General features: G+C 51.9%; 4 protein-coding genes across 4 annotated transcripts; 1 reads left to right on the plus strand and 3 right to left on the minus strand.

Annotated features, from left to right (window-relative positions):
• Positions 1 to 640: 640 nt before the first annotated feature.
• Positions 641 to 1,246, plus strand: AtWU_07970 (uncharacterized protein; the record flags this gene model as incomplete). Its single annotated transcript, XM_035503079.1, has 1 exon — positions 641 to 1,246. One exon carries the CDS (start codon positions 641 to 643, stop codon positions 1,244 to 1,246), a length of 606 nt encoding a protein of 201 aa, XP_035358972.1.
• A 314-nt stretch (positions 1,247 to 1,560) lies between these two features.
• Positions 1,561 to 2,173, minus strand: AtWU_07971 (putative cytokinesis EF-hand protein Cdc4; the record flags this gene model as incomplete). Its single annotated transcript, XM_035503080.1, has 4 exons — positions 1,561 to 1,589; positions 1,649 to 1,741; positions 1,792 to 1,932; positions 1,987 to 2,173. The coding sequence occupies 4 exons, from the start codon at positions 2,171 to 2,173 to the stop codon at positions 1,561 to 1,563; spliced, it is 450 nt and encodes a 149-aa protein (XP_035358973.1).
• A 973-nt stretch (positions 2,174 to 3,146) lies between these two features.
• On the minus strand, positions 3,147 to 6,282 carry AtWU_07972 (putative C2H2 finger domain protein; the record flags this gene model as incomplete). The annotated part of the gene is made up of 2 exons (XM_035503081.1): positions 3,147 to 5,983; positions 6,042 to 6,282. The coding sequence occupies 2 exons, from the start codon at positions 6,280 to 6,282 to the stop codon at positions 3,147 to 3,149; spliced, it is 3,078 nt and encodes a 1,025-aa protein (XP_035358974.1).
• Positions 6,283 to 11,641: 5,359 nt separating this feature from the next.
• AtWU_07973 (nuclear import receptor MTR10) lies at positions 11,642 to 15,063 on the minus strand (the record flags this gene model as incomplete). Its single annotated transcript, XM_035503082.1, has 8 exons — positions 11,642 to 11,730; positions 11,788 to 12,318; positions 12,386 to 12,811; positions 12,863 to 14,143; positions 14,209 to 14,299; positions 14,410 to 14,682; positions 14,742 to 14,834; positions 14,932 to 15,063. 8 exons carry the CDS (start codon positions 15,061 to 15,063, stop codon positions 11,642 to 11,644), a joined length of 2,916 nt encoding a protein of 971 aa, XP_035358975.1.
• Positions 15,064 to 15,291: the final 228 nt, after the last annotated feature.

Genomic DNA, 15,291 nt, shown 5'->3' on the forward strand with positions numbered 1-15,291 from the left:
ATGTAGCCCACATGTGACCTGCTGCATTCGATTTCTATCCCGATTCAAGACGCTCAGTACTTGAGTAGGCTCGTGGCCTCATGCTGTAGCTTATGCTAGTGCTAGTGCCACAACCTCTATGATCTCTGCTCGATCATTATAGAGGTAAGAGCTAGTAGTACTTCAGTAAGTAGTAGTATGTAGCAAATGACCCATCAGATCTTTCAAGAAGAGTGAACAAAATCTTAGATTAGTACTCTACTAGTCCGCACTCAATCTAACCTCCCCATGCAAGGCCACCTGGGGAGAAAAACAAAACAGAAAAAGAAGAGAAAAAAAGTTCATTCCAGGCTGATAAACAAGCAAGCATTGAGAATACTTCCATGAACTCTTTAGTTGCCTTTTATGCGCAATACCAAGTGGGTTGGTTGCCGTTTCATTACTTCCAAGGGTAGTTACTGACCATCCCCGTTATCGATAAGCCGAAAACCTCACACCCAACATTGAACTTCACATCACCGTCGTCACCACCAGCTTCCTCCACCATCCACACCACACTCCTCAATCAACCACACAACGATAACCTACAACAAATCTACATATCACACCTACCGCACTTCCACAAAACCAACTACCCACCTACTCAAGACTTACTCCCACAATGTCAACCCCAACCCCAGACAACCCAACACCACCACCACCAACCACAACTACAACAACAACCACAACCACACCCTCCCAACACCAACAACCCTCCTCATCCCGCCTCCCCGTCCAAACCCACCACTGCCGCTTCTGCAACCATCTCCTCCTCGCCACAACACGCTCAATCCCATCCCTCCCGCGGCGCAAATCCCCCGCAAAAGACGGGGCGATAATCCTCCCTCTTCCGCGCGACAACAGCACCGACGATGAACAATCGAAACAACAACAAAAACACTACACGATTCTCCTCTCAACCACTATCCCCGATCGGAAACATACCCTCGTGCGCAGGGAAGATGGGTTCGAGAAGAGGTTGTTCCTTAGGTGTGGACGGTGTAGAGTTGTGATGGGGTATTTTTTGGATGAGGTGCATTTTGGGGGGATGACTTCTACTAATAGGGAAGGAGGGGATGGGGAGGGAGATGGGGAGGGGGAGAAGGCTAGGGTGGTGTATTTGTTGCCTGGGGCTTTGGTGGAGACGGGGGTTATGTTGCGGGATGAGGAGTTGGAGAGGGTGGTGAAGGGGTTGGATAGGGAGTGGGTGGGGTGGTTGGAGGGATAATTCTATATCATTTATCTATGTGTCTGTCTGTTTCTGATGCTGTGCGCATGGCATAGTCTATGGTTGGGGCGATGTGTTGGGAGGGAAGTGACAAGTCGGAGTTGTTTGTGCTATTTATATTCTTACTTCATATACCATGTATCATTTACCATATTTATTCATGTTTATCCGATGCTGAATCGCGCAATATCCCATATACAATGCACTATAACTAAACTATGCTCAAGCCTTCAACTCCGGCACGGCTGGTAGGAGGTTCGCGTCGTAACAGAAATCATCAGGAACGTCAGGAGGGTATCGGTGTCGTGTGTCGTTTAGTTGGCCAGAATGGTGCGGACGAGATCTGCTGCTGTTAGCTTGATGCAAAACAAATGCGTGGTGAACAAAGATTTGGTAGCCTACCGGTGTAGTTGATCTCGCCGGAGCTGGTGTCGACGGCCTTGAGCAGCTCGTCGACCTCCTCATCCGACATCTTCTCTCCGAGATTCGTCAGGACTGTGTCATCATCAGTATCCATCCAATAATCTCCATAGTCATTCACATACTGTAACGGAGCTGTCCCACACCGATAAACCCAGTCAGGTCCTTGTCAAACACCTGGAATCCGCGGCAGTATTCTTCGGGCTCGCCGGGGTCACGGAAGCCTCCAGGGCGGTTGAGGACCTTCAAGAACGACTCGAAGTCAACTGCGCAAAGCATGTTAGATCCGTATCAGCCATCTCAAATCCGGGTATACGTACAGTCTCCACCGACGGACTTCTCCAGATCTGCGATCTCCGCCAAAGTGGGATTCTGACCGCATGCGCGCAGGAGGTCGCCCAGCGACTCGAGCGCGACCTTGCCGGTACCGCGCTTATCGAAGAGAGAGAAGGCTTCCTTGTAGTTGGTCGAGGCCTGGTCATGGTGCATATCTGGTGAGCGGGACATCTTGAAAACGAAATCACAGGGGCAGAAATCCGAGATGAAGAGTAGGGATCCAAGATGAAATGAGGATGGAAAGAAGACAGGGAGTTGAAGAGTGCCGATGACGAACAAGCAGCCACGACTACTAGTGAACCATGGAAACGAGCAAAGGGATTGGATGGGCCGACGAGGGGCCGGAATTCAATGGATCCAACCACACGAGTTATCCCCGAGGTTCACCACGATAGTCAACAAACAAGGGATACACAGTACTGCTCGTTCCTGATGCCATCCGGACAATTCTTCTCCCGCCAGCGAGGGATGATGCTTTTAATTGACATTGCGGAATTGCAAGACGGCCACGTACCATGACTGTTTATTGTGTTGATTGCGGTATTGCGTGAGGAGTATGCGGCTGCGGGCTGCGAGGGATAGCGACAGGGGGATGTAGATGTCGATCTAAACAAACGGAACGGCAATGGCAGGAGTACCACGTATGGTTTGGAATGAAGGAGGAGGGCAGAATGAGGGAACAGGGAAAGGAGAAGGGCGGGCGGGATGGAGGAGAGAGTCCGGCGGCACTGTTTGCCCGGTTGTTGTTGTGGTAACCGGACACCTCAGGCACGACAACCCCCCTATCGATCTGCGCTTGTCTGATACGATGACAACATCAGGCTACACTAGTTCCTACTAGCATTGGTCATGGAACTTGACTGGCGTCTGTGAAGATACACACAGTAGGTACTAATATTGCAATAATACAAACATGCAACGCTATCCATCCCAATGGTATCCAAGTCATAACACATGCGCAAAGTACTCAGACAGCCAACGACATAAGTCACGCAGAATACAGCAAACAAGACAGCAGGTGCCTATCAAAACACAAGTACAACCATGTACAGAATAACAAAAACCTCCCTCAATCGCTATATACACAGAAAAGATGTAGAAAAATTAACAAAGGAATTATAAATTTTGAGGGAAACAGTGAAAATCAGAAAGCTGCTCCGTTCAGCTTGTCGATACAACTGGTGAGAAGGTTGGCAGCTTCGGCCAATAACTCCCAGCGCGTGTTGGTGAACCCGTCACGGAGGACCAACAACAAGCCCAGACAGCGGTTGCGTCCTTGCATGCCTTCCAAGTCGCTGGGCTCCCGAACACTGCCCATCCGGCGCAGATATTCCTGCATGTCCTGCCGCTGCGCAGCAGGAGTGCTCAACTTGACAGGAGACTTGAAGGGCCCCTCAAGTGCAAATCCATAGCACCAGACCACGAGAGCCGCAACATACAGCACCCACGGCCGGTTCAAGAGGTAGTCGTCCCGACCTGAATACAGTTCCCCATCCTCGTTCAGTGCTCGTCTCTCATCCAGGAGGCACTCCGATAAGAACTTTAGAGCATAGAACGTGGCGTCGCGGGCAGTAGCCTTGGTGGCCCAGACAACCATCTTTTCGCGCGCCGCCTTGTAATCTCTGGGGGTGATGGACCGTCCCATGAGCCGATTAGCTCCAGCGAAGATCTGGCAGTCGACGATATCAACGTGAGAAGCCATGTGCGCCAGTCCATGGAGCACGTCGCGCGACTCGAAGACGTTGTCGTCGTCCAGAGGGTGCCGGGTACGGTATCCACTATGAAAAGGCCCGGACGGTGACTGACCCAACGCTTCATCAAAGTCTCGTCGCCAATTGTCAAAGGCTCGCAACAGTGCTGACCGCCATTTGTCCCGGCCTCCCAATGCCGGCGGCCCACCCAGTGAGCTCACCTGGAGATCTCGTTGGTTCATGTGCCAGCTGACGCTAAGCAAACCAGCCATGAGGATGGTTCGTCCAAAAGCATTTGTCCGGACCCGCTGTCCGTTAAGCGTCTTCTTCAGGCCGTCCAAGAACATGACAGGCTTGACTCCATTAGCGTGCAGGCTCGATTGCACGCGGGCTACCTCAGAGGCGCTAGTCGCAGACCACAGCGCCTCATCGCAGGGCAATGGTAACCGAAGCTCGTGAGCCACCATCTTAGCCGAGTGCCCGAACATAGTGGCGTGAGTAGAGTCCAGAACAAAAGCCGCAAAAGCCACTCGTCTCGTGGCCTCCGCCTTGATCCAGTGAGTCCATGACTCCTCAGCCACAAAGTCTGGCGCCATTGTCGATCCAGAAGCTGACCGGGCCTGCCGGTCGTCTCGAAAGCTTGCAGGAGAGTCTAATGCAGAGCGGCCAATCAATGAGCTACCTCGCCGCATCAGTGTGAGTGTGGTGTCGTGGTGGATATGCGCCCGCTCATGGAGCGCACGCGTGGAATACATCTTTTCGTATACCTCCAGCAGCAGGAGTGCTTGGAAGATCCACAGCTTAGCTGGCGGGCGAAAGTCTGCATCCATGAAAAGCTCCGTTCGCAGATGCCAGGCGATAAAGTTCGCCAGCTCAGCCGCTGCCTCGGTTACTTCCGACCCGTGGATTCCATCCAGCGTGGATGCGCCAATGGCCATCACTGCGAGCAGAAGAAGATTAGGCGCTTTGTCTGCCTCGAAGGTTGGACGATGTAGAATGGGCAACTGAGAGTGGAAGTGGTACCAATACGAGCCGATGTACATCTGCATCATCCGTAGACTCAGCACATGGTCGTCGTCGTCAATGTCGCCGTCCATCAGAGCATCCTTGCGCTTAGCAGACACGGCGTAAAAGGCCTCATTGAACCTCGAGCTCATGAGGGCCAGAAGTTCTTGTCTCTTCTCCTCTGACATGATGGCGCGCGGTGATCCCGGATCCAGAATGCTTGTAACACTCATAGGATGATGCGGAATTACACCACTGAGAAAGCTGCCATAGGCAGGATCACTCATGAAGAACTGGTTCTGTAGTTGGACAGCGTCCAAGTAATTTGGCACCACGTTAGTAGGGGCAGGGTACCCCATGGACGGAGAGCCTGTCACGGGATCGTTGAACAGCCACGCTGTGAAATCATCCGCCATAGCGAAGGGTGAACGGTTGTGGGCTTCGCCGCCAAACACCGGGTAGACACAAGAAGCCAGCGCGTCGAAGCCGGCATCCCCCACTGATGGACCGGATGTCATCATCTCTGACATCGACTCTAGTGTTCCGTTGTCCAGAGCCGTCGAAGCCGACGTCGCTGGAGCCATCGATATATCTGTGTATCCCCCGGGAGGGAGTTGAAGGCCTGAATAAGTGGTGGGATGAGCCAACGAAGGGCCGTCGATATCGTGTGTTATGGAGGTTGTTTCGGGTACGGAGTGATGAGACCGAACCTCGTGGCTCAAGTCGCCCGAATTGGGCGAAGATTTGCCGGCAGAGTGACTGCCAAGCGCAGTATGAGGCACCGCCTGGATCTCCGGAGGACTAAACGTTGTTGTGCTTGACGGTCCTGGGGGAGAGCTGAGGGTATGATTACTGGAACTGTTCGATCGGGAAAACGTAGGGTCAGACAAGTCCACCGCATGGTGGGAGACCAGAGTCTGATAATTGAACCCCTGGCCCATGCCCACAGAACCCGAGGGCGATGGCATGTGTACGTGCTGATTCGATGCACTCATTGCAGGCACTGTCATTGTAGGACCCTCCGAGGGGGCTTGTACGGGCGAGTAATTGGAGGGTAGCGGAATGAGTGTAGGCGCGTGGTTCGCGTTCATCTGTGACATGACTTGAGAGGCTTGCGGCTTTTTCGGGTTGTTGCCGGTTGCTGCCGTCTGCGCAAAGTGATCACGCTTCTGCAGCTGCGATCCCTGGGTGGTGTGGCGTTCTCTATGACGGATACATAGGTCTTGTCGCACGAAGGAGCGGTAGCAATCGGGAAAGTCGCATCGATAAATCTGCTTGGGGGTATCTAGAACGACAGCCAGTTAGTACTTGCTCAGAAGCTCTTGGAAGGACAGCATGCGTACGGTTCAGTTGGTGGCGGTACAAATGCTCCGCTCGCGAGTAACTCTTGCCGCACCCCTCAAATGTGCATTCAAACTTGCGATCCGTCTGAACCTTCCGGGTTCTTTTTCTCTTGCGTGGGGGTCCATTTAGAGCCGCATGGAGCGCATCAGCTTCCGTCATCATGTCGATCTCTGTGCTCGATGTATGATCGCGTTTCGGCCCCGAACCCAGCGGGGTCATTGCAGCGAGAGCCATGGTCATCTTGGCCAGAAGATGCAGGCAATAATCAATCAATTGTTTCGAAACCTTGTCTTTTCTTTCCTTGATACCACGAGTGGATTGTTGCGCCTTAGCCGACACCCCGAAGATCACCCGCAAAGATGTTGCTTGGAGAGGAAACGTTCATCAGACCTGAGATGGACTGCTTCTCATCGGCAGACGAATGCCGGTCCGGAGGGCTCAGAATGAAACGCGAGCCCGGTTGTATACTGGCATAAGGCAAAAAAGAAGCGGGCAGGAGGTTGTCTCGTAAACGGTGGACGGTCGCCGCTTTCTGGGCCGATTTGTGACGCACGGGGAACCCCGTGGGGAAAACTCGGCGGGCGGGAAGAGTCAGCGAATCCCGATGGGTTGGGGGGACTCCGATAGCAAAGGAACAATCCCTAGAATAATATCAAGGAAGGTTTGGATGGAAAGATAAATTCTCTGTATGCCAGAGATTGATTTGGTGTAGGTATGGAGGAGATAGCAGGTCGGAGGAGAAAGGTCGTACGATGACTGGTGATGGGGTGGGAAAACGATGGAAGAGGGGAAAAGGGCCGAGTGAGCAAGGGCCCCCCGACACAAACCCCAACTGCCAGAGGGTGCACAATGGATGCTGAATGCTGAATGGTGGAACCAAGAGACGAAGAGTCTGAGTTCCAAGGAATAAAAGAGAAGAGAAGAAGTCACCGCCAAAGTCAAAGAGAGGTAAGACCGGGGAGAAGCAAAAGGAACCAGAGACACCGGGAATGGAGGTCCCTTAATATTCTGGTTGCTCGTTCGGAGGTGGGGCAGCCGATGCTTTTTAGAGCTTCAAGTCAAAAATGATTATGGATGTACCACTTGATTGTCAATTTTCTGCACCTTTCCCAACTTGTATGGAGAATCTCTATTATTTATTTTTTTTTATTCTCCTCTCTTCCATCTCTCTCACTTCCCTCAGCTCCTGCTCCTTCATCTCCTTTTTGTATGGTCACTCCACCCGGTGAGAATAACTAATCGCCACAGAATCCACTCCACTCACAGCCGCGCAAGTGGTTCCCGGATTTGAGACGAAAAAGAAACGCGAAAAACGAAAATACGACCTCTCTCGGAAAAGAAGCAAATTGAAGGCTAACTGGGTCTTGGTCATCTTTTGCTGAGAAGAGAATGGCCGGAAGGGTAAGGGAGGGGAGGCGGGCGGGACAGCGATGGAAAAGCCAGCCAGAATCCATCTTCATTGGCTTCCAAGAACTTAAGGTACTGGATTCAATATCATTGGTTCTGCACCGAACACTCGCAGAAGCCACCTAGAACCAGAAACTGACCACGGTCAGTCCTTCCCCTCTCTTCCTGCATCCTGGGCGTCCCGTGCGATCCTGCACTCCGAACATGTTCCCTCTATACTACTTGTAGTACCTACTATCTAGATTGATCCCGGTATACTACTTTTCCGAGAAGCCCTATTCCTAGGCATTCTCATCACATCGCAGGTGACATTGATGTGGAAAATCACCCTACGGATTACATAGTCCCTGACGCTAGTGGTCCCAAGAAAAAATGAATTGATCAGCTACTAGGAAATAATGCCAACCCGGAGAAATAAAATCAAAAGCGAAATGAAAGGACCAGATGAACACACTCCACCCTTTCCCCAGTTGATGCAGCCCAGGCCAAAACGGTGCAGGCGATTATGCATTGCGGCAGCAGCGGTTACTTCCCCCCGGAAGTTGAATGGTGAGCATCATACTGGATGGCCTTGTTCGCGGCAGAGGCAATCGGGCGATCCTCCATGCCTCTAATTCCCGATTCGTATGGGATTGGCCCCGGCCAATCATCACGGTTCATGTGTCAGTGTCGCTGTCAACTGAAACTTTGCAGTGCGGAGAAAAAAGGGATTTGCAGGCTCTGGGTGGGCACGATCGAGTTCGAAGCGTCATCAACGCATAGACATACATGATACAACCGTGCAGTTGCGACGGTCAATCAGGAGTAGCCGTGACGCACGACCTGCTGCTCCTTCTCATCTACCTTTGGTACATTAGACTCAATTGGTACCTTGATTGGCAGGTTTGATCTCCGTTTCCCTTTTCCTGACCCATTTTTTCAGCCCAACCAGCTTCGTTTGGCTTTGGAACTACGGGTCCAAAAAGGCAGCCTAGTGGCAGTGTCTACCTAATTAAGCGTGGTTTCAGTCTCTCGGAAAGAGGCAGCTTACAGACTCTATTCCGCCTAGGGTATTCCCATAGACGCATCATGCGCCGCCTGCAGAAAAAGAAAACAACAAGTTCTCGAACGGCCGCTGTCCAAGTGTCGTCAGACGAGAGTCTCCTGACACTCGGCGGATGGCGTGCTCCGTACCTTCTCCCCGGATCAATGACCGCGGAGAAGGATCGTTGGTCCAGGAACGTAAACTTAAGATACTGATATGATAAGAACATCGACTGATTTGATTCTATGACAGATGCCTTATGCCATATCGGTGCCCCCTACGCATTCCGCCAGCGCGGAAGTCTCCGATGCGGTACCAGCGCACCGGTACCCTCCCGGCCACAGCAATGAGTAAACCACACCCTAAACGAACCACACAGCCACATTTGCCACAATAATAGCAACCGTGCTAATTTCGCACTGGAATAACGATCACCAGAGTGCATTGTGGCCCGTATAGCTATGGTGATCGACTACTCCAAGTGGCTGAGCCGCCATCTGGCTACGAAGTCTTGACTCAGACCTGTTCCTGCGCCAGAGATGCCAAGGGATCTACCTGAGCCGAAACCGAGAGAGTCCTAGTGGAGTGATCCCCAATATAGAATTGCACTACAGCAGCGATACCGGTGCTGATGTTTCCGCACCACCTCACCATCCCGAAGAAGCAAGTATCGCTGACAACCCGAGAGGAACAACAAAAAAAGCAATTATCCCCAACAAAAATACTCGTTCTCGTCCGAACATCGGATCTAGATCCCCGAGCATGCGTCTAACACGACCCTGGATTATGCCTGTAAACAATCTGGGTGGGTACATATTCCACAAAGTGCTTAGTACTAACAGGATCCACCGGCCAAGAAATTTATCTTTGACATCATGGGTTCAGCCCCCAAAAGCTTCATGAGATCACGGCCCAATGACCTCAAGTATAATACTTGAATGCATCTCCTTCCATTGGATCAATAAAATCCCTCTCTCGCCATTGCCGCGCGCATTTTATTTTCCTCACACACCACTACCCCTGTCCATACCAGTATACCGCCGACTAGCCGCAGGTTGCCTGTCTGCCCTACGGAGTGCACCGCGCACATGCTACTACTCCTATTACTACTACTACTACCACCAATGAGCGGCCATCCATTACAGCAGCAACAGAGGAAGAAGGCATCCCCGAACGTAAGCAGGAACAACTCACTTCATGGCGTGATCATGACCACCACCGGAACTTTCACATAGCGGGATACCTGCCATCCTACATCGGAACCCTCTCTCCAACAACAAAACCAATAGTATCATCAACACCGACCAGCCACTTCTCGGACATGGAGTAAAATCAACAAGATCGACAACGTCAACTATGGTCCCCTACCTTGCCTAAACCAAACTAAGTAAATATGACCTACAGTGTACCAAGAAACAACCACCTGATCAACACACCGGGACCACACACACACGCACTCACTCACTCACTCACTCACACCCATCTATGATCTAAACCAACCAAGTAAGTAACTGAGTAGTAGGAGTAGGAGTAGTAGTATCCATGTAGCTGACCGCTCCTTCCCCATCCCTCATCCACCAACCAATTCACGATCCCCCCCTGCCTACCCAAATAGTACATAACAAGCGAGCCCCAACATCATAAGCTAGCTAAGCAGCTACTACTGTACGTACATCACTGACCCTCCCCCGAACACCTCCTAATTGTTACCTAAGTACTACTACCTACGGTACCTGGTAAGGTAGTAGTCCCCACCCTACCTACCCTGAAACCAACTTCCGTAACTCTAGATAATCAATCAATCAATCAAGGACCCATATTCAGATCAACATCAACACCGAACCCCGCCATCTCAAATCTCAACCCGGGTGGATACCGCAATATAACCTAACTGGCCACCCAACCCCCAACATGGGGCCAAAAAAAACCCAAGAAAAATCTTTTTTATTTTTTATCTCTTCGCCCGAGATGATCAGCTGAAATAGCAACCGCAAATTTTTTTATCTCCGGGTGTTTAGTTTACTTTACTTAGTTTTGTGGTGGATTGTGGATATCCATTGGCTGATTGATAAGACTTCTGAAACAATGGGTTCGGATGGGGATGGGCGATCATTTATCTCGGCTATTCATGCTTCTTTTTCATGTTTTCACGTGTGTTTTGGAATCGGGGGCTTGATTGTGTTTGCTGAACATGAGGATCTACGGTATGGGTCTCCCTTTTCTAACTAACTACCTAACTAGTATATATTTGTTTAGTGCTGGTGGTGTATATCAGTTGCTTAGGTGCTGGGTAGAGTTGCTGGGTAATATTGTAGCGCGGCAGCGCGCGTGTGTGTCCTTGTGTGTGCGTATGTGTGTGTGTGTGAGTATGTGGGTATCCTATTTTAGTACTTACTATCCCGGGGCTTCTCGTGAGGGAAACTTCGGTTCTCAGGATGAAAATCTCTGCATGTCATATGATATGACGATGATGATGATTGTAATATTGGTAGTGAGGTATGCTAGAGACATGGTGGTAGGTTATTGGCTCTTGAGGTTTGCTATCTTGCAGGCTACTCCACATGCATACAAGTTTACAGGTTTGGTCCCTACTGTACATGACTTCCAAGACATGATATACGGAGATACGCACTGGAATACTCATAGGGCCGCGGTTGCCGGGAAGCATTGGTCTAAATTGCTACATTTAAAAAGTACTTTCGATTTACAGGGCGGGTGTTCAGGGGGAGTAAAAGTAGTGGCAAGCAAGAAATCATGCGAGCGGGCTTGAATCTCCACCCTCCGATTCGCAGGAGGGACCCCGCTGGTCTCTTGCGCGGGATCGCCCTCCCTCAGGCAAGAGTGCCTCGGATTCTGAAACAACCGCATCATGTCGTATACGGGTGATGCTGGGAGATAATGGGTGGGCGCGGCAGGGAGGGGAAAGGGAACGGAGGGCATAAAGGAATACATGATTGGGCAAATATTTTTAACTTGATTCTCAACGCGTGCGAGCGCTTGATGATCTTCGGCCGGGTCGCATGACGTGCGCTAATCTTCCAAGGACTATTGCCGCCTTCCAAGGGCTGAGCGTCGTCGGCAGCTGATGAGAATCTTTCTCCCAGCATCCTTTGCGCTGAGCGGTTCCTGACTTGCTCAGTCCTGGCCTCCATTCTCCCATGGTACAATCTATCCGCTAAACCGGAACCGGGTCGCCTCCAGCCGGCCCAGCCCTTCTCTAGGTGCCACGTTCCGTCGCCGGTATGAGTTGGTGAAGTCTATGCGTGCTTGTCAGCCAATGTAAAGCTTGCGAGAAAATGCTAGTTTCACCATACCTTGAAGAAGGACCCGGATCTTCCGCACCTCACCCGAGTGCACCTTGTCGAAGATGCCCTTCAGCAACCTCTCCGCCTCACCCGGCTTCATGGTGCCGGCGGGAAGCATCTGCAGCGTGGCCTGAAGCCACGTTCCTGCCTGTTCGGGCATAAGTTCGAACAGCATCATCATCACGCTGGATGCGTCGGGGAAGCACTCTCCCGGGAACGAGAACATCATGCCCGTCAGGATATGCTGCGTAAGTAGCTGGCCTTGCGACGCAATCAGCTGCTTGACGGCCTCGCGGATTTCGGGCGGGTTGGTGTAGGAGCTCCCATCTGAAGTGGTGAATTCGGATACCGTCGGCTTATCGAAAGCGAAGCTAAAGAGGTCGTGGTAATAATGAAGGGTGGCCATGAGTGGGTCAATCTGCTGGAGGGTGAGAGCGCTGAGTGCGGCGGAGAAGATCGGCACGGACAGCGACGAAGTGACACACTCCTTGGGGTAATACCGGACGGCATCGGAAGACAAACGATAGAAGTCCTCGATAACTGGTTGTTGTACCTGATTAGCTTGAGGCGCAACGAGCAGCCAATTTCCAGCTGGGGGAGCACCTACCATCTGGGAGATTCTCGGGGGGCAGATCATTCAAGGTCCGCAGGAATGCGACCGCTTGCTGCTCGTAAAACTGGAAGACAGCATGGCTGGTGGAGGGATCGACGAATTCAGCACCCTCGGAGAACTCGCGCACGACAGCGTCAGTGGCCCACAGGAAGCATCCTTCTCGTGATGCCTCGAATCCGCTTGCAAGACTCTGCGCTAGCGTGGGTAGGAGCGGAGTCATAGCCGTGCGGTAGGAAATAATCATGTTTCTCCAGCAACGGCAGACGCGCTCTAAAATCGGCGTGGACGAGGTAAAGTTCATCACGATTGTCGTCATGATTGGCAAGATTTCGCCGCAATACTTGACTGCGGGGTTCTCTTCCCGGGGTGAGACGTATGGGTTCACGACCAGGATGAAGATCGTAATCAACTGAAGGTGATCTACCATGCAGTTAGTATGCAGAGTGCCTTTTAATTTTGAAGTATACCTACCAGCAACAGCCCGCTGGCCCTCTTCATCCTTAGCGTTGTTCGCTAAGTTCATGATGCGTGCCATAATGGGGTCACAGAACAACTTCATCGTCTCGTAGATCTTCTCCAGTGGCTGCACTGCAACCACAGCCGCGACACCCTCGGTTATCTCTTCCTGACTGGCCGGTTTCAGCTTGTCAAGGACCGACTCGTAAAACGAGTGTAGTTGGGCAATGTGACCTCCAAGCAACTTCTGGCAGTCCGTGCCCAAGAACTTGAATGCCAAGGCTGCAGCCTGAACCACCTCCGGAGAGCTGTGCTGGAAGCCGGAAATGACATAGTTTAGTTGCGCCTCCAATGTCTCGGGATGCTGTGCAGTCCACTCGGTGTAACGCGCTAACGCCATGATGGCCTGGAATCGCACTTTTTCTTGGTTCGGAATCTGCACGATGAGGGGAATGACCTGTGTCAGGACAACATTCTCCTCAGGGTCGACCATACGGCCCATGGCGCGCAAACTAAACAGGGGCGCTTCAAGCTCTTGCCAGTTGGGAACATGGTCGTCGCTGGACTGAGAGGCATATTTGGAGACCCATTGTTGGATCAGCTGATAAGCCTTGGTCAAGCACTCATTGACCCCAATGACCGCACAGCAATCCTTGAGCACATCTCCCATAGCGTGCCGGAAATGCCGAAATTTCTCTTCCTGCTCCCGATCGCCACCGAAAAGGTCCGTCTCACCCTCCTCCGGCCGCGGGTACTCGAGGTGCTTGACCATGATGTCCACGAGGCTAGAGAAGATATCACTAAAGCCAGTCCGTGCATCCGCATATCGCTCCAAAGTAACATATTGCTTCAACTCGTACCAGAAGACGAAAGTAAGGGAAATCGCGTCCCGCTCCCAGTCACGAGCGCAACATTCTAGGACCGCTTCGACCAGCCCGCGGAAGTCAGTCGGCAGGCGTGCCATCAGAACCACCCAGGCCTCGCCAGCTTCAGCAAACAGCCTCGTGATACCCCTGTAAGCATCTGTGTCTTCCGCTTCGGCGAATTCGGCAATCTTCGGGCGCAGGGACATTAATCGCGGATACAGGGCCTGGATGATGGGCAGTGAATCATCGACCTCCCGAGTGTCTCTATACAAGGTGCACATGCTATCGACCGCAGACTCGAATGATCGGTCGTCATCAAGAGCCTTGAGAATCACATCCATTAAGGGTGAGTCAACAATCTTCGACGCCGGGATCTCGCGCATCCATGAGGTGATACAGTCGAGGAGACGGGGGTTAGTAGACGCAGTAGCTAAACCAGAAATATAATCAGCATATCAACATATTATGAAGCTGACTCGACGGCTGGGCACGTACGGGATGACTGAGCATATTGAATCAGAAGGTGCATGACCTGTTCGGCGTTGTCTTCCAACAGTTCTTTCGTCCTGGAATCAAGGTCCTCTTCCTAAGTCAAGCCAGCAGGTTAGAGTCTCGTTTGTCGCGGTATAAAAGGTCGTCGCCTATCGCGTAGGAACGGATTGTAAACAGGTGAGGTGTTGATGCCGCCGAACATACACTGAGATTGATTTTACGACCCTCGGTCACTTCTTCCGGGAGAATCTTGAGAAACTCCAACACACAATCCCCCGCGCTGCTACCCAGAGCCGCGCCAACTGTGGGTAGGACGTCCTTCCAGTCCAGCATTTGGATGGCCAGGCTCGCCAGACAGACGCAAAGCTGTGTCTGGATCGGCCGAGGGCCTGCAGCATAGGCCACAAGCAGGTTCATAACGGAGTCTCGGAGGGCGAGTATCGATTCCGCGGGTAGCTGGTCAAGGTCGAAGATAATCTGGGACGGTCAGTACGGGATGCCAGTACCGCGTCATGTAGGTGATGGGATCGCTTCACCTTTCCTTTCAACGTGGTCGCTGCGAACAACTTGGCCTCGACAGGGACATCGGGGGATTGTAGCATTTCGTGGGTAATAGTCCATGCTTCAATCTAGATAGAAGCCGAATCATGATTAGCATGCAATGTCATGGGCGGCGTGGAACAATCGGCCCTGGGGAGGAAGAATGAGGGGTAGGGATGAACGGACTGATTTCTGGAACTTCTCCAGGAACTCATGGGCGTGTTCTTTCTCCGATCGCGAGACATTTCCTGACATAGTCGTGACTGCCGCGAGGACAGCACCAAAGGACTGCCCTGCGGTCCCCTCCTTGCTGGCCATCTTGGACGAGGAGTGGGATGTTTTGGGATTGTTCGAGTTGGGAATGGGAGAAGAGGGGTTCAGCCAGGCCGGGAGGCTCAACACCTATGCAGTGCGATCATGAACAGTCATTAAACAAACATTAAAGAACAAGCCACCTCGATGGAATCAGCGCTAAAACCTTCAGCACAGTGGCGGAGAGAGGGATCGGGGGGTAAGTGACTGGTTAGTGGAGGTGGGATGTGGTGA

Source organism: Aspergillus tubingensis (assembly GCF_013340325.1).
Source record: "Aspergillus tubingensis WU-2223L DNA, scaffold_8, whole genome shotgun sequence".
In the NCBI taxonomy this organism is placed as follows: Eukaryota; Fungi; Ascomycota; class Eurotiomycetes; order Eurotiales; family Aspergillaceae; genus Aspergillus; species Aspergillus tubingensis.